The following is a 21,262-nucleotide window of genomic DNA, read 5'->3' on the forward strand; positions in this document are numbered from 1 at the left end:
TAGCCTTTTCATAAAGGCCACTCGGCCAACCTGCTCCTTCGGCCAACTAGCCCTGGTCACCCCCACTTGTTTGACTCAACAACGCTCAAATTTTGTTCTACAGATCGTACATAATGAGTGAATGAAAAGTGTACGCTAAATTCTGTCATAAAGTTCAAACTCAAATACTGTATTTCAGAACAAGACTAAAGCCACTCGACGTTCGATGACTGCTGAAGTAAAATGACAATGAGGCTTCGATTTTTGGTTTAAAAAATGCAACATGTTCAATGTACTAGCAGTTGGCTCATCAACTACCATAAATAAATAAAAGAATATCAAAAACCATCGGGTTGTTCCGGTTGAAAACAATGAAATATTTCGAAAAAACGCTGCGAATTTAAACAGTCAATTTCTCAATAGAAGGTGTCTTTGGTATACTCAGATACATGTTTCTCCCGCTGTTCAACTGCGGACGAGAAAAAACATGGTGAAAATTCAATCATTTCTTCTAGAGTGATTGACGGAAAAGGACCGGTGGTTTAACACAATTTACTTACTTTTTACTTTACTTTTTACTTAATCATAATTTTTGGCATTGTTTCTCGTATTCTCGTAAAATTACGCCGATGATAGTTGTGGGGGATTTCAATATAGAACAAGATAACATTGAATTCATTGCTTTCATGAGCAAGTATATGACGTTGGATATGAAATTTGCTCCTTCACAAGCTACTACGCTTGGAGGCACATACATTAACACGAACGCCTTCATCAAAGGTTCTTTTCAGTACCACCATTATTTTATTTGAACTATAAGAATTACTTCATAATATTTATTTGTGTGTCAGAATGTTTGATGTAACTGATCTGTACTTTAGTGCAGGTGCATCGTTTCAAATTCTAGTAGTGAATAAGGGGAATGCTTGCTCAATTCACACAATCGATCAACTCACTAATATTCGGAAGTGTGAAGGAAGCGTGTCAATTTCATTCGTATTCACGATATCCAGTCATGTCTCTGACATTATCCAACCGCCTTTTCACTTTGAATGACTTCATACTTTACCGGCACTTGTAAGTATGCATGAAATACATTTTTATTTTTCTAGTCACAGTACGTACCGAAAGATTTGGTCTTTTCTGTAATATTTGCTTCAAAATGGCGTTCTTCTGGTGGTTCCGTTTTTCGTTCACTCTCAGCCTTCCTGACTGTTATCAAACGCAATGTAAAGATTAAGGAACGTAATGGACAGTGCTTGCAAGAAAACAAAGCTGTTTTCTAATTGACAGATCCGGATTTTCATTGCGACCCCCAAAAATTGATTTTACACAATGAACAGACATACGTTCATCAGACTGCGCACTATTTCAAGCGTTGGTGAATTATTTTCAGAGATATACGTATTCGGGGGTATCCAGATTTTGTCGCGAAAAAAACTTACTTGGAAACTATAGTGTAACATCGCCTAAGTTTGAACCAAAACCTTACAAATTGACCGAATGCATGTCAGTTTATTGGTGCAGATTGTAATTTGATGGTTATTTAACATATTACGTTGCGATGTTTTGCAATAAATTCTAGGAGACTCTGAGGGGAAGTTAAATATTTTTGGTAAAATTATTATAATGAATGTTTTTACCGTAAAGAAAGGTTATGCAATCACTTGTGTGTGTGTGTGTTTGTGTGTCAAATATTCTCACTACGTTTTCTCGATTCAAATGAAAGGTCTCATGGTCCCATAAAGGATTCTTGAATTTCATCCAGATCCGACTTCTGCTTCCGGAGTTATAGGATAAAGTGTGTTCAATATTGTAACATACACAGTCACCGGCGAAACAAAAAACGTGATTTTTTTTTAAACTGGTCTACAAAATTACACAAATCGATAGTCATTATCGGAAGTACCGGAAATAGTGGTCATATATACCAAAACGGATCTCACTCACTTTTCTCTGCGATAGTTTGACCGATTTTCACAAACTTAGATTCAAATGAAAGGTCTCACGGTCCCATACGGAATTCCTGAATTTTATAAGGATTTGACTTCCGGTTCCGGAGTTATAGCGTACACTGTGTTCAATTACACCACTAGGTGGATTAAAACAGGTTTTTCTAATTTGAATGAATTCGAAGTTTTCATTTTAGTGTCATTGTAATTGAAAATGTTTATTTCAAACTGAAATACAATAATTTGATACTAATTGAAAAGGCGGTTGATGACAAGAGAGTGATTTCATCATTTTTATGGGGTGTAGGTTACTGTGCAATAACATCTTCCGATTAGTACCTCAATGAACAACAACAACAACTGAAGCGAAAGCTGGGCTAGAACCTCGACCAATCTCAACGCTAAACAACGAGAAGTCGTCTACAAATCATTTACCTATCTTGTTTTGTGTGTTGTAACAGAAAGTCATTTTTTGTATATTTCGTGGTTTGCTCCTATACTCACACACGTACTGTAATTGATCTGGACTCGGAAACGCATGGTGTTTGTTATCTCTAATTGCATGGGATACGACAGAAGTAGGACTCTCGGTGGCCCAGCAATGCGATGATGAAGCTGTTCGACAATACTGATAAGAAGACAAATGTCGAGATTTAAACCTGCTGCTAGAAATCACGTTTCAGGTTTTCGTCCGTTTCATCCATATATATGGCCCCCGGGATCCGACGAGTTCTCAGTCGGTCCAAGTTCTTTGGCGGTTGATAAGCGTGGTTGCTTCAGCAACCGATTAGTCGGAAACCTTCTTTTCGCGTTGACTAGATCACTTCTCTTGTTACACCGTGTAATTTTCCGGACGTCGGAACACAACGAACATAATTCAGTTCAGGACTACGTGATTGTTTTATTTTATGTTAACGACGTTGGATTAGCCATATGTTATCATGAGTAACACCTGAACCAGCTAGTAGTTGCGCGGAACTGCATTGTTTAGTTGGTTTTATTGACTTTTCGGAAACCATCACAATTGAAACCGTGCTGAGACAGCACGTCCATCAAAAAAAAATTCACCCTGGGTAGTGTCCAGCGAGGTGTGAAAGTTATGAGTAAGGTGTCGGGACTTCCGTTGTATCTGATCCATTCGTACAAGAAGCGCCGCATTAAGTTTTGCAACAGTAGAAGCGACAATAGTAGGGGGGGTAGTTGCTGCAACCCATTCAACTACAACAAATTGGAGCGCCGCATCGAAAGCACAAGGAGCTTAATTTGAGCTGTGGACGTGCACTGCTCGCAAACAAGGTGAGAGTTTTATAAATTTTCGAATTTATGGGAAGAGGAAATTATCTTTATTTTGCAATTATCTGGTTGCGTAGAATATACAGATTAATTCTCGGCAGCTTAGGATAATTTGAAACTATTACACTGAACACGAAACTTCAGTACCAACTCATAGTTTTGCTTAGAGATGGGAGCATGGATGCACATTTCTGGTTCAGGTTACACGCTTCATTTAATACGAACTGTTGCCTGCTTATCATCAAGAAAAACGACAAAGCAAATCTGGCTTAGTACTTAGTCATAAATATTCAAGGCAATTATTTTGTACCATTCGTCATGGATGGAAGAAAATAGACTATTTTTCGCTAATGAACAAAATTTTTGCATGTTGTTCTTGTCGAACAAGAGACCTTCTCCGAAACTACTGAAGCAGTGAGGCAAAGCTGATTAGTTCTTTCCGGCATAAATGTCGGCCGCGTCCTGCCGTTGGCTGCTTGAATGCAGCCGAGTATTTGCGGTGTTTCGAGCTGTTTCAAAATAACAGGTTATTTCTTTTCTGCAGTGCATGTGAGATTGCTGCCGCTTGTCTCGAGGCGGTTTTCGATTGATTTATCAAACAGCTTGCTATATTGCTATTGTAGTGCATACATGTAAAATATGTTTTCTGTTGATGACATAAGTTACTGTGATTCTAGAAGGTGCTTCTTATTTGATTTACAACATTCTTAAAATTAAAATTTATGCATCCGTTAAAACAAAAGACCTTTTGAAAATCAACACCAGAAACGTCAATTGTTGCCGAAATTGTCAGCAATTTTTTTTTACTAGTTGAGCAAAAGCGCCCATAATTGAATAAAGAATTGGCGAGTCGTCAATGATTGAGCGTTGAATAAATTTTGCTCTATTCATACACAAAATAATGAACACGAAAGCAAGATTTGGAGAAGGATGGTGTTTTTATGAAAATATGAAAACGACAACTTATAGGTTTGACACAATGACTCATTCTTTTAAAACCTGTTTTAATCCACCTAGTTGTGTATTGATGCCTTTCTCATATCAATCATACTATCATATATAATACTGCGATTCTTGAAAGAATAACCGAAATCGATTTGTTTGGCCGTCTACTGATAAAAACTATCAATTGGAAAAAATTTGAGGTCGATTTAGAAATTTTTTTAAGGTTTTTCCCCATTTTCAGTTATGGTACACAATTTTTAACCCACCCCAAATATAGGGTAATTTCCGGATCCGGAAGTCGGATGCGCATGAATTTCAGGAATTACGTATGGGACCACAGGACCTTTCATTTGAATCTAAGTTTGTGAAAATCGGTAGCGCCATCTATGAGAAAAGTTAGAACACATATTTTCTTTTTTTGCACATTTTACCCCATAACTCTCGAACCGGAAGTCGGATCTAAATAATATTCAGGAATTTTTATGGGACCTCAAGACCTTTCATTTGAACCATTTGTGAAAATCGGTTCAGCCATCTCTGAGAAAAGTTAGTGCACTTATTTTCACTATTTTTTGCACATTTTACCCCATTATTCCGGAACCGGAAGTCGGATCCAAATACTATTCAGGAATTTTGTATGGGGCCACAAGACCTTTCATTTGAATCTAAGTTTGTGAAAATCGGTCGCGCCATCTATGAGAAAAGTCAGAACACATATTTTATTTTTTTTTGCATTTTTTACTTTAAGACCTTTCATTTGAACCTAAGTTTGTGAAAATCGGTTCAGCCATCTCCGAGAAAAGTTAGTGCAAAAAAACGTTATATACACACATACGCACATACACAAACATACACACACATACACACACAGACATTTTGCGTACTCGACGAACTGAGTCGAATGGTATATGACACTCGGCCCTCTGGGCCTCGGTTCAAAAGTCGGTTTTCACAATGATTGCATAACCTTTCTATATGAGAAAGGCAAAAAGTGACAAAAAATTTAGTTCAGTTCTAAAAGCATTTTTGTCACAAATTGCAGAAAATAGATATTTGTTTTCACTTAACATTTAGCATCGATTTAATAAATGTTTTGTTTAAAATAGTAAATATTTTAGTTATGCGTTCCTGTCAATATTCTGACAAACAATTTTATAGTTATTTCATAATTACAAAACAATTTAAAACAAACCATCTTTGTTAAGTGAATAAAGTCAATTATGCTATCTCAGGTGCTTGAATTTACAAAATATTTAGTTGAAACAAGAGAACAACACTTTTATTAGTCAAAGTCCAAATAACATGTTATTTTCTTCAAATTTAAAATACGTTCAATTTAAAAATTTCTTATGCACTATTTCCATTAAACTTTAAATTGTCCTGTCTCATGTCTTTTCCGAACGTGATCGAACGCAAATGTACCAGGAATTTGATTATTTGACATGCATAGTAACGCTGGAATTACATTTAAATTGCTTATAGTAAGAAGTTTGAATTTCGTCAATTATTGATTAATCTTCCGTTTATATTCTTAACATCCATTTATTCTTATGACATCACACCAACCGAAAAAATACTCGATTGAATCGGTGCTCCCGAGGTGCTGCTGTTTAATTTCGTTTGAATGGTGGAAAACTCATAAGAACAGTCTTTTACTAAAGAAACGTACCTCAAATCACTCTTGGAAAACGGGTGGTAGGTAGTTAAATGCTTTCCGCCTGCTTTTTCGCGATAAACCGAAATCTTTTCCCTTTAATCAACTTGTAAAACGGGAACATGGTGCAACACAATGTCGGCTAGTGATCGTACATTATCGTTGACAAGATGGTAAAATCTCGGCAAACGTATTGGCTAAATCCGGCAAAACACGTAGATCAATAAGTTCCCAGTCTGACAGATAGATTCCATCACTAATTAAAAGTATCTCTTGCTTTCAACAGATACATTCAACCGTCGATTTGTTAGTGTGTTAGGTATTGTGCTTTTCGTAACACTACTTTTAGAAAATTTGAAACAATGGAGTAAAAACTATAAGGATCAGCCCCATGGGGTTGTTCGAGCCATTGATGTGGAACAAGGTAACCAAGGTCTAATGATCGACAATCGAACAGTTCAATTAATCGTCACACTTTTGAATCCGCAATTGCACGAGAGTCTGCTTCGATTGATTTTTATTAGGAACACCGAACCCATAATATAGACTCTGTTTGTTATGATTTGTATTTGTATGTCTTTTGAAACAGAAGGTCAAATTCCACTACAGGAATGTAATACCAAGGCTTTGCTTTGCGATTTCGATATTAGAGCATCTCTTAGCTGAGCTTGTGTTCAAGTTTTGTATGCACGCAGTTATTTTTATAGCGTTAAGTGGCTCTACCGTTACTACCTTTCAGCGATTTCGGTTAAAGTGATAAACTTTTTCTAATTATCATTCGAGTTCATCTTATATAAATTAGAAATTAATCTTAAGCACTCAAAATTTACCCTGTGGTAGTTGCAAATTTCTAAGGTGAAAATGAAATAACATGGAATTTCATACGAACTCGCACGAAACAACATCAGACCATACCAATTAACGCTTAAAATCGTTTTATGGCGCAAATGAACAGAATGTCTTGCTGTCTAGCAACAATCTACCTCTAGCATGCTACATGTAGTACTGAAACTTTAGCTATAATTTCGCTTATGTTTATAGATTCATCGCTTCGCTTTAACATCGGTTGACCAATCAGAGCGATGCTTTCCTATTGAAAATCAATACGTAAAAATATTTCCAATCAATTGGTGAAATAATATTACTGATTGAAATTAAACTGACTGAGCTGTAATAGAAAATAAAGATGTGTTCCACATCAAAAGTGAACTATTTCATTCAAATACTGATTATTAAAACAAAGATTTTGTTGAATTAAAGCTGGTTGATTCTCCTCTCATGCAAACCAAACGAAAGCCTGTGCTCCTGTTACTGTTGCATAAGAAATTCACGTTAAGTGGGTAGTAATACTGTGGGCTACATTCGCAAAGGCGGTGGTGTCTTCTTTTTCTGTACCAGCACGTACCGATGCGTACAGGTTTTGCATCGTCATTTTGTATGACGGTTTTTTTCAGTACTGGAAATCGGATAAGAATGAAGTTGCAAAGTATCTTTCAAGATAATGAGAGATTTAATTTCAACTAGCTTTGTAAAAATAGGTTCAACTGTTGCTAAGAAATCGAAGTGAGTTCCGTTTTTGAAATATTTCTTCACTATTGTCGGTGCTTTCGGAACTGGAAACCGGGTACTAGTATTTCTGAAGTAGGTTTATATATCAACCAGCTAACAAGATCTACCAAGTAGATGAATTTCCCAGTAAGTTTTATAAAAATGTACACCTCGTTTCGCCATTACCTGCGGAAAAATACTCATGAAATGGAAATTTTTTCACTTATCGCGTTGTTATATCGGAAACGGAAGTAGGGTTCGGATCATTTTTTAGGACTTTATTTGCATCTTAGTTTGAGAATAGCGTGGTGCATATCACGCTGAAATTCCGGAACCGAAAGTAGGATCGGGATAAAATTCAAAAGCAGTTTATGAAATCACAAGACCTTTTATTTGAAAACGAGTTTGTAAACATCGGATCAGTCATCTCTGAGAAAATTGAGTGACATTATTTGTCACATGCACACAGACGTACATATAGACATATATACACACACATTTTGTGATTTCGACAAACTGAGTGGAATGGTATATGAAACACAGCCCTTTCGGCTTCCGTTTTAAAGTCGGCTTTCACAGCGATTGCATAGCCTTTCTATACAATAAAGACAAAAACTACAAGATTTAGAGCTGTTTGGTTTTCTTGAAAGTTGTTCAGGATGCCCTGGACTACATTATGAATAACTTGCTAGTTAAAAACTCACTCATCGGAAGGCGCTAGTGGGCTCGCAAGTTTACGTTAGAAAGATTTTTAGGCTGTATCTATAATACCTAATGATATAAAATTTCGGAAAGAATATCCTACAACTCAAAACAATTCAAGCAGTGTACTAGTTTCTGTAATATCTCCCAGGTGACGCTAACGAGCATGTAAAGTTCTTATGTGTTGTATCTTGAAATCAAAACTGTTCAGCAGAGTGGTGTCTTCGAACAATTTTTCAAAAAATTGGCTGAAGACAGACCGATCGCCCGTTATAGTATCGTCTGGTTGTAGCAACTCATACTACACAACACCCTTTTGATCCCACCACAACATGACCTTCGAACCATGAATTTTCGGCACAATTTAGTTCTTGGGGTTCATCATAGAATATCCATTTTTCATTTCTAGTTACAATTCGATGTAAAAACCCATTTTTTGTTGCCTTTGCATCAGCTACTCGAAAGTGGAAAATTGTCTTTCATTGTTTCTCGGTTTCAGTTCATAAGACACCCAACTGCCTTGCTTTTGAAACATTCCCATGGATTTTAATAGTACACAAATTGCTTGCTGAGTCACTTCCAATGATTCTGCACGCTCATTTTGCGTTTGACTTGGATCTTCATTAAGTAATGCCTCGAACTGTTTGTCTTCGAATTTTTTTGGTTGTCCAAAAAGATGCCTGTCTTCAACGCTTAAATTATCATTCTTAAGACGTTGAAACCATTTCTCACATAATTTATCAGTTGGAGCATTATCACCATAAACATCCACAAGGATTTGATGCGGTTCAGCTGCACTTTGCTTCCAATTAAAACAGAACACTAAAGCTTCCCGAAAATGTTGCTTAGTTAACACAAATTTGCTCATAATTAACGCAATCGAAACAAGTTTTTTTTTAACTCGAGGTAATATGAACTTAATGACAGATGTCTAACCTCTTGAAACTATTGACATCAGCTGTTACAGTTCAATATTCATAACAGTCAGAGTCATCTTTTGAAAAAGGACCGAAATAATTTGTACTTTCAATAATACACAATATCGCCTCCAAGTGAAGGAGTTTGCAACGACTGTTTACACTCTTTGAATTTATTTGATTTTTCGAATTTTCTTTCCGTAAACATCGATATTTTAAATGATTAGGTGACAGAAATGTAGCAAAAAAAATTTCTATCGTAAACTTATGAGCCTACTAGCGCCTCTAAGTGGGTGAGTTCTTAACAAGCATGTTTATTTATTAATTATTTAATTAGTTAATTTATTTATTTATTTATTCATTGATATAGCGATATTGATATCGTTAGTTTATTAGGAAAGAAGTAAACCGAAACTCAAAACTGTACTCATTATTAACGATGCAGTTATTATGACCGTTTGTCGGATTCCTTAAGCGTAATTCGGTGTAAGCATGCACAAAGGTGGCTCAGATTCTGTTGTGTTTAATTGGAAGGATTTTTCTTTGTTAAAATATACGACTTATTAAAATTGATTTGCGGTCTGTCTTTGTCTATAGCACAATGTTTTCAAAACGCCTCTCTTGAAGGATTGAAAAATATAAATAATTATGAAAACAAAACAAAACATCCCATGAAGGACTGTGGGCTGTTGATGAATGGATGTATAATTTGTTAGAAATTACTAAAACTTGGTAGTTGAAATAGATTGCAACTAACCAACAATGTAATTTGGAAATCAATCTCCATTTCATTATTGCATTAATAATGATCATCGCTACTCGTATGAGTTCCAAAATGCGGTTGCAACTAATTGTTCAATACTATTTTAGATCATTAGCAAAGGAGTTAATGACGAAAACTGTGCTGCGACTGGCCGAACGTTACGTTAGTTTAACGAAGACCAATTGCCGCATGTTAATATTAAAATTGTTAAAGCTTCGATGATCGGTAGACTAATCGACTAGTCGTCCCGCTGACTCTTACACGCAAATCATATTGGCAGTGCTGAAAAAGCTCTTCCGCCGAACAGTTCCGATTGTAACAAAAGCATTGTGATGATTTGATACTGTGTGAATGTAGTTCACATTTAGCTCGAGCAAATCAAAAGTGCAACCGCAACGGGTGGTGAGTTGTTTTTATTTGTTCCTGATTACAGTAGTGATAGTTTTATAGTTTCCTCTAGAAGAAACATTTTCATTGATGAGAGTGCTTAATCTACCTCGAAACTCGAAAGTTGTATTTCTCTCATGGATAGAAAGGTTTGATGGGAGTTGTGTAATAAAAATGCAACAACGGAAGCTTTACCCTGGTGCCTGTTAGCAGTGAAACAAAAATTACATTGAGAGCTTTGTTTTGCTCATATCCGAATCACCAGTTCCTCATTTGAAGCAATAGACCACAAACAAACGCACTAACTATAGAATCTAAACAATCTGATTGCACTCTGTAATCTCTCGGTGCAAATGTATTAACATTAGCTGATACATCATTGCATCTTATTTGGAGTCGAAGAAAACGGCAGGCTCGGTTACAAGCGTTTTTTGATAAGGGAGTTTTCCTTACAAATTTGTTTTAACATATCTTTCGACTGTTGACACGTGAGTCAGTTTCCAGGGTATGGGAACTGTTTAGTTACCAATTATTGAACTCTCATCCTTGTAACCGTTTAAATTGTTAGCAGTTTTGACCCAAGTTAATAGGTTTTTATATTTAAAAAAACGGTTAAAAATTTTAAACATATCCTACCTTGTTATTCCGGAACCGGAAGGAAGATCTGAACAAAGGTCAAAAGCAATCTATTTTTATAGACGTTGACACTTTTATTTGAGCCTAAGTTTGTGAAAATCGACCTAGCTGTTTCTGAGAAAATGAAGGGAGTTTCGTTGGCAGTTTTCGACCACTATTTCCTGTACTGTGTTTCTGAGCAAATCGAGTGCAATGGTTCAGTTAATTTTTCACATTTCATCCCATAACTTCGGAACGGGAAGTTGGATACAGATGAAATTTTATAGACACTCATGGGACTAAAAGGCCTTTAATTTGAATCTAAGTTGAAGAAAATCGGTTGCGCGGTCTCTGATAAAATCGAGTGCACTTTTTTTTTCATTTTTTGCACATTTTACCCCGTTACTCCCGAACCGGAAGTTCGATCCGGGTAAATTTCAATAGGAACCTATGAGACTAAGAGACCTTTCTTATGAATCTAAGCTTGTGAATCGAGCCATCTCCGAGAAAATCGAGCGCACATTTTTGTTACGTACATACATACAGGGTTCCACGACCTGTTATAGAATGTTACATTTATCCAATTATCGGTTTCAAAATCGCAAGGTGATGAGTGTTTAAAAATTTTTACCATTATTAGAAGGGACGATATGAATCTGACCAAGAAAGTGTTTCAATTTTTAAATCTCTTTGATTGATGGCTTAACTAACCGGATATAGAGGTCAAAAACTTCAAAAAGGAACTCAGGTTCGATTGAATGGTCTGACAATATCATATATTGCTGCAGAATTTCATCCGGATCCGATTTCCAGTTCCGTAAATATTGAGTAATGAGTGTCGAACGTTGTATGCCAAATACGTCACTTTTCTTTTATACCGAGTGAACAACTGCTCCATTTTGTCGGTCTTATTAGTTTATGGCCTAGCAAACTGACGGAATTGATGGAATTTTTGGCATTAAGAATACTTTACTCTTCATTATACGGAACCGGATGTCAATTAAAAATATAAAACTAGCCGCGTAACCTTTCGGTGTCATAATTTTGAACGCTTATAACTCAATCATTTGTCGATCGATTTATATAATTTAACTGCGTCGTTCTATTATTCTAATAGTATACCACTAAAAAATCGTTTTGAATTGACCTATGATTTTACGAAACAATCACAGCATGCCATAATGATGTCGCCCTCTTGATTTCTCTAACATGGCTGACGGTTTTGATCGTTGCATCATACCTCGAATTCCATTCAGTATCAGTTCTGTTTCGGTCGGTATAGGGAGATCATTTGTTTGTAATTTTATGGAAGAACAATGATTTTTTGCGTGGAACTTTAAAGTTTATACAACATCACTTGTTCTGTAAAGTTACCATTTAAATTTGAAAACTTATAGATTCAATTTTAGAGATTTTCGTAATTCGTTTTCAACAAAGGTGTGAGCTACGTCAATATTTGTGGTATATACCTTATGATCAAAAAAGAACCGGAATTTTATTAAAAACCTGTTTTAATCCACCTAGTGGTGTAATGATGCCTTTCTCATGTACATATAATATTGTGGTATTCTATTCGAAAAAATTCTCTTCGAGTTTTGAAAGAAACCAAGAGATTGTTTATGCATAACATCTATATATATATAAAAATGCAGAGATCATTCTTTGTAATCGCATCACGTAAGAACGGATGGACGGATTGAGATGCTTTTTTTTGTTTGATCAGTTTTCACCCCCACCGGGTTCGTACATCAAAAAAATTAGGAAAACTTACCGGAAAAGTGGGAAAAACCAATAAAGTTATTTTGTATGGACAATGGAATTTTCCACTGAAAAAGTCGCCAATGATTGCTAGATCTACAATTGATGTTTGGCGCGCAAGGAGATGCTCAGTATTTCGCCGTTGAAGAAAAGAATACTAGATCTTTAGAAAATCGTTTGGCGCGAAACGAGTAGATTTGGGTGGAGATTTTACATGCATGATTGATTCGTCATTTGGAAACACGTGCTTAATAGGGTATCAAAATCATTACTTGCCACTGTTTTAGCTATATCGTAAACAGAAACACAAGTTCTAATGTCATTTACCAGTAGATGTAGTTAGATGAATTATGTTGGCCATCGTGGGCGTGAGTTGAACAAATCAAATTATGTATCGATTTTTTTACGTATCAATGTTAGGATTCTGCTGTTGAAATAATGAGTTCAGCTGAAAATATTTTCCTGGCATTTAGCATGCTGAAGTTTGTTCAGCCGATTCGGGTAAGTTTTCAAGAGTGGTTAACTTCAAAACGGTCTGCTTAGGATGCTATTCATGACATTTGTAAGCTGCTTAAGCCAAATCATTTCATTTTCCGAACTTTGGATTACTTGACGAATTACCATATGCGAATCGTGAATATCATATCTAAAGGAGAAATCGTGGCATGTAAGAACCATTAGTTGTGAGATCTGCTGTTTTATACATTGGCTTTAACGATAAGAAGAATAAAGGTATAATCTTTCCTCATGTTCATTCCGCTAGAACAGAATATTGATTCTCAGGACTGAATACTAAGCAAACCGATGTGGTGGCTCGACGAATGAGAGGCCGTTTGATACAATTCTTGAACGAATATAGCGTTCATGTCAAAGTTAATGGACACAATATTTAATAAAAGGGTAATTTGAACTTTCGAATGTCCAAGTATTTTTCATTTTATCGCTAATTCGTTAATCGAAAATTGATCCCGTCATTATCCTGCTACGAACATTCATCAAACACGACTAAGTAATATCACTAGCGGTGAAGTAGGTTATGGACAACCGTTCAAAATTAGTTTATTACTTTCGATAATCCCTAAGGATTTGCTATTAAATTTTAAACGTCTTCAGTACAAATAAGTCTTAATATTCAATGATAAACAACAATCCCCGAGGACTGCTTTTGGAAATTTGCGGGGTCAATTTAAAGTATTTATCTTGGTCATCTCTTTTTCATCCATCTGTTAATTTATTTATTTGTTTATTTAGGAGCAAGGGAAAAGCCTGCTGGAGCTGAGATTTTGGTTCTCCTTCTCCAGCAGGCATAAAACCTTCTCATCTTTTGTATCAACAAATAACATTTGACCAAATGATACATAACGAAATCTTAAATTACCCTTATTTAAACTACAAAGCTAACTAACAACTATTCATATTGACTAATTATCCTAATAAAACTAGCGGGAAAATATTTGGAGAAAACGGGTTTTAATGGCGTTACGAGATAAATTGAAATTAAATCCATCAGAGCAAGTATTGAATACGCGACATATACTCGAAAACGGTTCAATGAACCCATAGTTAGTTCTAGCACGAGGAATTCTGAGAAAGGGATTAAACCGCAAATTACGCCGAAGAATGTCAAAACTTAGCTGTTGTAGGAGATGTGCACTATCAATTCGAGATTGGATGAGGTCCGCGACGAAAACAGCTTTTTGTGTATCACGGCGGACAGATAGCAAATCGAAGTGTATGTCTACAACGATTTTCGTAGCTTGGAAGATTAAATGGATCTCTCCAGGGCAGGCGACGCAAATCAAAACGAATGAACTTGCACTGAACAGTTTCAATGCGTAGCTTATCTGTTTGATAATATGGTGCCCAAACAGCATACTCGCGAACTAGAGCGCAATATAACGATTTCAGGCAGTATATGTTATTGAAATTTTTTGAGATGCGAAAGATGAATCCTAGCATCTTTAATGCCTTAGAGAGGGTATATTCTATGTGATCTTTGAAACTAAGTTTTGAATCCAATAACACTCCTAGATCCTTAATTGATGTCTCCCGTTTTAGTACAGCTTGCGAAATAGTGTAATCATACATGATCGTGGTTCGTTTACGAGAGAAGGAGATAACGAAGCATTTGAAGGCATTGATAACCATTCTGTTGACGTTGCACCAGTTAGAAAATACATCCAACTGTGACTGCAAGAAGTTTGAGTCTTTCAGATATTTGATGAGATGAAACAGTTTGAAATCGTCGGCGAATGATAGCTTCATGCATTGCAATGCGAAATTCAGATCATTTAGATATAGCAGAAATATGAATAGTCCTAGATGGCTTCCCTGAGGAACACCAGAGCTCTCGATGAATGATGGAGTAACGCAGTCGCCAATTCTCACAGTCATACTACGACCAGTCAGATATGATTCAATCCAATCCATCATCCCACATGTCAAATCTTTAGTTTGAGAGAGATCTACAATCTCTGTTTAATACACTGACTCGAAGGATGAGATGGCAAACGGTGCATTTGTTTAGTTTTTGCGTAACAAAAGCATTGAACATATCCACAATAATTCTTGATGACATTTCTTCTTCGGGACGAAGTTATTGTGTTGGATATGAATTTGTCGTAATTCGTTTATTGTAAGCCAAGTAATCAGTAAAATAATGGAAAGAAACATTAACGTTTGGTTACTCTGCTGTTCGAAAACACAAATTTAAAAAAATAATTTCAGGCGAGACGAAGTTCGACGGGTCAGCTAGTACAGAATAAAAGAGTGCTTTGATTGCGTAAGCCATCCTTAAGAAAACGAAATAAGATCACTATTATATGCACTTTCCGAAATCCGGAACCGGATACCGGAAACCAGGATAGCCGGAATCAGTTTGTTTAGTTGCCTACTGATAATGACTATCGATTTGTGTAGTTTTGAGACCAGTTTAGAATTTTTTTTACGTTTTTTGTTTCGCCGGTTTAAGTGACGGTGTGCAATATTGAACACACTTTACCCTATAACTCCGGAACCGGAAGTCGGATCCGGATGAAATTCAGGAAATCCGTAAGGGACCAGAAGACCTTTCATTTGAATCTAAGTTTGTGGAAATCGGTCAAACCATCGCTGAGAAAAGTGAGGGAGATCCATTTTGGTGTATATGACCATTATTTCCGGTACTTCCGGAACCGGACACCGGGAACCAGGATAGCCGGAATCGGTTTGTTTAGTTGCCTACTGATAATGACTATCGATTTGTGTAGTTTTGAGACCAGTTTAGAAATTTTTTTACGTTTTTTGTTTCGCCGGTTTAAGTGACGGTGTACAATATTGAACACACTATACCTATAACTCCGGAACCGGAAGTCGGATCCGGATGAAATTCAGGAAATCCGTATGGGACCGAAAGACCTTTCATTTGAATCTAAGTTTGTGGAAATCGGTCAAACCATCGCTGAGAAAAGTGAGTGAGATCCATTTTTATATATATGACCACTATTTCCGGTACTTCCGGAACCGGATACCGGAAATCAGGATAGCCGGAATCGGTTTGTTTAGTTGCCTACTGATAATGACTATCGATTTGTGTAGTTTTGAGACCAGTTTAGAAATTTTTTTACGTTTTTTGTTTCGCCGGTTTAAGTGACGGTGTACAATATTGAACACACTTTACCTATAACTCCGGAACCGGAAGTCGGATCCGGATGAAATTCAGGAAATCCGTATGGGACCGGAAGAACTTTCATTTGAATCTAAGTTTGTGGAAATCGGTCAAACCATCGCTGAGAAAAGTGAGTGAGATCACTTTTGTGATATATGACCACTATTTCCGGTACTTCCGGAACCGGATACCGGGAATCAGGATAGCCGGAATCGGTTTGTTTAGTTGCCTACTGATAATGACTATCGATTTGTGTAGTTTTGAGACCAGTTTAGAAATTTTTTTTACGGTTTCTGTTTCGCCGGTTTAAGTGACGGTGTACAATATTGAACACACTTTACCCTATAACTCCGGAACCGGAAGTCGGATCCGGATGAAATTCAGGAATTCCGTATGGGACCAAAAGACCTTTCATTTGAATCAAAGCTTGTGAAAATCGGTCAAACCATCGCTGAGAAAAGTGAGTGAGATCCATTTTGTTATATATGACCACTATTTCCGGTACTTCCGGAACCGGATACCGGGAACCAGAATAGCCGGAATTGGTTTGTTTAGTTGCCTACTGATAATGACTATTGATTTGTGTAGTTTTGAGACCAGTTTAGAAATTTTTTTACGTGTTTTGTTTCACCGGTTTAAGTGACGGTGTACAATATTGAACACACTCTTTACCCTATAACTCCGGAACGGGAAGTCGGATCGGGATGAAATTCAGGAATTCCGTATGGGACCGAAAGACCTTTCATTTGAATCTAAGTTTGTGGAAATCGGTCAAACCATCGCTGAGAAAAGTGAGTGAGATCCATTTTGTTATATATGACCACTATTTCCGGTACTTCCGGAACCGGATACCGGGAACCAGGATAGCCGGAATCGGTTTGTTTAGTTGCCTACTGATAATGACTATTGATTTGTGTAGTTTTGAGACCAGTTTAGAAATTTTTTTACGTTTTTTGTTTCGCCGGTTTAAGTGACGGTGTACAATATTGAACACACTTTACCCTATAACTCAGGAACTGGAAGTCGGATCCGGATGAAATTCAGGAATTCCGTATGGGACCACGAGACCTTTCATTTGAATCCTAGTTTGTCAAAATCGGTTCAGCCATCTCCGAGAAAACCTAGTGAGATTATTTGACACATACACACACACACACACACACACACACTCACACACACACTCACACACACACGCACACACACATTGTTCAGCTCGATGAACTGAGTCGAATGGTATATGACACTTGGCCCTTCGGGCCAATTTTCACTGGTCGGTTTTTCAAGTGATTGCATAACCTTTCTATATGAGAAAGGCAAAACACAATATTTCAATTTTTATTAAATTTCTATATTATCGCCTTCAAAGTACTCTCCTCCTGCGGCAATACATGCATGCCAACGCTTGATCCAATTTTCCATACAAGTTTTATAGGCCGCCGAAGGTATGGCCTTTAGTTCACGCAGCGAATTCTCTTTTATAGTCTCTATGGTCTCAAAACGCGTTCCCCGCAATGGCAATTTGAGTCTGGGGAAGAGGAAAAAGTCACACGGGGCTATATCTGGAGAGTACGGTGCTTGGTTGATGGTATTGGTTGTGTTTTTGGCCAAAAACTGCGACACAACCAACGCTGTGTGAGCCGGCGCATTATCGTGGTGTAAAATCCATGAGTTTTCCTTCCATAAGTCTGGCCTTTTTTGCGAATGGCCTCACGCAAACGACGCATAACGGCCAAATAATATTCGTTATTAACCGTTTGACCGTCCGGAAGGAATTCATAGTGCACCACACCACGAATATCGAAATCACAGATGTTGTTGGGCGGCCAGGGATCTCATCATGATCCAAGCTTGTACGAACACCTTTGAAGCGTATGCCTGTGTTTTTCCTAGACTCGTATGCCTGTGTTTTTCCTAGACACGACTCACCAAAGGCCTTTTTTAACTTTTTCAACGTTTCGGAACACTTTAATCCATTTGCAACACAAAATTTGATGCACGCACGTTGTTCTAAATTTTCATCCATTATAAAAATCGCCACACGAAAATTTTTCAACTTCTTTGTATAGACGCCAAACAAAAACTAATCGTACGATATGCGTCCAAATTTGACTGAATGTGTATAAAAGTGTTGCCAACGTTGAGAGAATAAAAGTTTACCGATTGGACTAGCGCGGGAATTTTAAAATGAAAATTTCGGTTCTTTTTTGATCATAAGGTATGTAAATAAATGATAATTTCTTTATTGCAGTTTTGCGATTTATGGGTTCTCCGTGGAAACGTTTTTAATATGTTTAAGTGTATTCGAAATCAAATTCTTCCTGTGGAGCAGAAAAGAAAATCCCTCGAGCCGTGCGTTTTTGCAACTTTTATTTTGATAGCGCCCAATTCAATTAATATTTTTTTCTGAGCTCAATTTTCGACATTAACATAATTGCTCTGTTTCATGGTTCACACCCTACAAGCAGAACCACAACATCAATCAAGCCAAGCATCTTTGGTTGCTATATGATTGATTGGCAAATAATAAAACCCTGTCACAGCATATTGGGCATATTGTCACAATCACATCATGAATGCTAGATATTTCACTTATCTGGTCACTATTTATATTAACCAGTATCATTTCCTATATCAGCAGTGCCAACTATCATGGGATTAAAGGAAAAGTTTAACGCTATGTTAGCTTCCATCAGAGGTAGGACCTATTGCTCAGTTCGGTACAACTAATGCATGATCTAACCATTTGCAAACAGAAACATTAAGAATTACGTTGACGCAGCCACTTTCAACTTCACTTTTCAGTATTACGTGGCAATGTATTGCATCCGACTATCATGATCTCAACCTTCATCAATTAAGGGAATACTGTAGTTGAGTGAATTTTAAACTGTTCGTGTTTTCTTCAAATATTTTAAATGTTCCTCTTTAACAGCCAGTTAAGCCGAAATAGTTGTGAATCCATTCAAAACATTAACATGGCAAAATAAAACTTGGTCGGTATTTGAACTACTACGGTACAGCATGCGAATGTTATAAGAGATAATGCACAGCCGTTTGCAATCAATGACTTACAACTAATCAAACTGGCAGACAATAATCTTATACCAGAGAATAAATTTCGAGATCCTTAACTTACCGAAGCTATCAAAGTCGCATTTTTTGACAACTAATCCTGTGCCGTTCTAATCCTGAATCCTGATGTTTCGAAATATAAAATGTGCCCTAAATTTAATTGCAGTCAGCTTCCTCGAAAGCAGCTTGATCTGGAAGAATCCAAAGCCGAGTGGTCGGGGCAGGGGGTACGACGATCCACCGAAGTACGGGAAAAACGTCCGTTCGCAGCCAGCCTACTCGAAGCTCACCGACGAGGAAAACACAATGGTGGCCGGACCGGTTGGTAACTTCCACACCGAACTGCGGAATGACCCGCTGGTTCGGGAGATGCGCCGCGTTCGCGAGCAGAATGCCCGACGGTACAAGGAGGACTACTCGCACGTGTTCCGGTGAGTGTTCTTAGTGGAAGGTTGCACAATCCTTTCTAAAAGTATACTGTTATATCTGGCATTTCCCATTGTAACACACTTTATCACCTTTTCAGGAACAAATCACGCTGGGACTTCATGCGGCTTTCCTTTGTCATAATGGGTATAGAGTTCGTCTACTCGGCAGAGACAGCTTTTGTTTCACCCATTTTACTTGGTATCGGAGTCGAACATCAACTGATGACCTTGGTGTGGGCCATCTCTCCATTGGTTGGATTTTTTTTGGCACCCATCCTGGGAACCATTAGTGATCGTTGCCTCTCGAAACTGGGTCGTAGAAGACCGGTTCTGCTGGGTCTGTCCGTTAGTATGATTATCGGTGGGTAGCATAATGCAGTGGTTAGATTTTGATTTTAGAATAACCGATGCGTTGAATAAATAATTCTAGGATGCATATTGGTTCCGTTCGGTGAAAATATTGGCAAATGGTTTGGCGATCTGGGTGAAATCCTTCCGGATAAGTCTAGCAATCTATCCGAGGTGCTGAACTTAAACCTAACGGAGTTTATACCGTACCAGTTCTATCGAGTCGAAGAGGAAATAATTGAGCACGAAATGAAATACAAATGGGCTATTTTCTTTACTATTCTTGGAACGCTGTTGCTGGACTTCAGTGCAGATACTAGTCAAACACCAGCTCGAGCCTATTTGTTGGATGTTTGCTTACCAGGTGAGCAAAATTGTTAGCCGTTTAGATAAAGAGATTCAAGTCGCAAAACCAAAGGAAATTAGTTTACAATAGCATTATAACAGTTACGTTTTCTTTATATTGAAGCTCAATCTGAAAACTCGAAAATGTTGACCCAACGAGATGTCGCACAGTTCGATATGATCAGCTAAGCATTTTAGGGTGCTGGAAATCAATAATTAAGTTGTTTAAGCAGTCATTCGGCTTACGAAGAAACCCTGCCCGGTAACGGTTCATATTGACAGCAGCCCCGTAATTATCATATGTGAACTACAAACCAGTTACGGTGCCTATAAAATTCATAGGTCAAGTTCCATAACGAACGTAATGTATAGTAGCACTGTCGGCTGATATTTAATCGGCATCAGTACCAACAGCTAGGCAACCATCGCTGCACATTGAAGTAGGATATTTTTCGTTGATGGGCAAAATATCAGCGCTCGTATAGAAAAAATTGTATGCCTTTGGTGGATTGAGGACAGTACGCTAAAGACATAGTATTTTTTTTGCTATTTTTCCGTTTCAAATTAAAAACTCACCTGACAATATCTTCGAAATTTAGTTGAAAATATTCTGTGAAATTTTCCGAATGGTTCATTGAGGTTATCGCTCGTGTTGTATTTTTTTCTGACTGAAGAATTACTGAAAACTGCAACTAAGCGTAAAAACTTTGGAATGCTATAACCTTCACTTAAAACTAGCGAAACAATATCCCCAAGGCTTCGAAACTTTTCTAAACAAAGTAAAAATTGCAGAACATTGCGAATCCGAACGCAAACGAATTCTTCTTCATAAGAAATTCGAAAATTTACGTTCCAAAAATCTTTCAGACCGTCCCCCAAAACCTCCAGTACAATTTTTGGAGGATTTTCT

General features: G+C 37.3%; 1 protein-coding gene across 4 annotated transcripts in view; it reads left to right on the top strand.

Moving 5' to 3' along the window:
* The window catches only part of LOC131435206 (proton-associated sugar transporter A-like), a 58,556-nt gene that overhangs the window by 27,646 nt on the left and 9,648 nt on the right, over window positions 1–21,262 (top strand). For 2 of the 4 annotated variants that reach the window (XM_058602862.1, XM_058602861.1), the window contains exons 2-4: window positions 19,398–19,662; window positions 19,758–20,020; window positions 20,090–20,371. In XM_058602862.1, coding sequence (XP_058458845.1) covers window positions 19,538–19,662; window positions 19,758–20,020; window positions 20,090–20,371 — 670 coding nt within the window. In that variant the 5' untranslated portion in view covers window positions 19,398–19,537. Of the gene's footprint in view, window positions 1–2,658; window positions 3,228–18,793; window positions 18,855–19,397; window positions 19,663–19,757; window positions 20,021–20,089; window positions 20,372–21,262 lie in introns of those variants that run through there. The other 2 variants (XM_058602860.1, XM_058602859.1) reach the window with 2 other exon arrangements.

This window comes from Malaya genurostris, chromosome 3, assembly GCF_030247185.1.
Source record: "Malaya genurostris strain Urasoe2022 chromosome 3, Malgen_1.1, whole genome shotgun sequence".
In the NCBI taxonomy this organism is placed as follows: Eukaryota; Metazoa; Arthropoda; class Insecta; order Diptera; family Culicidae; genus Malaya; species Malaya genurostris.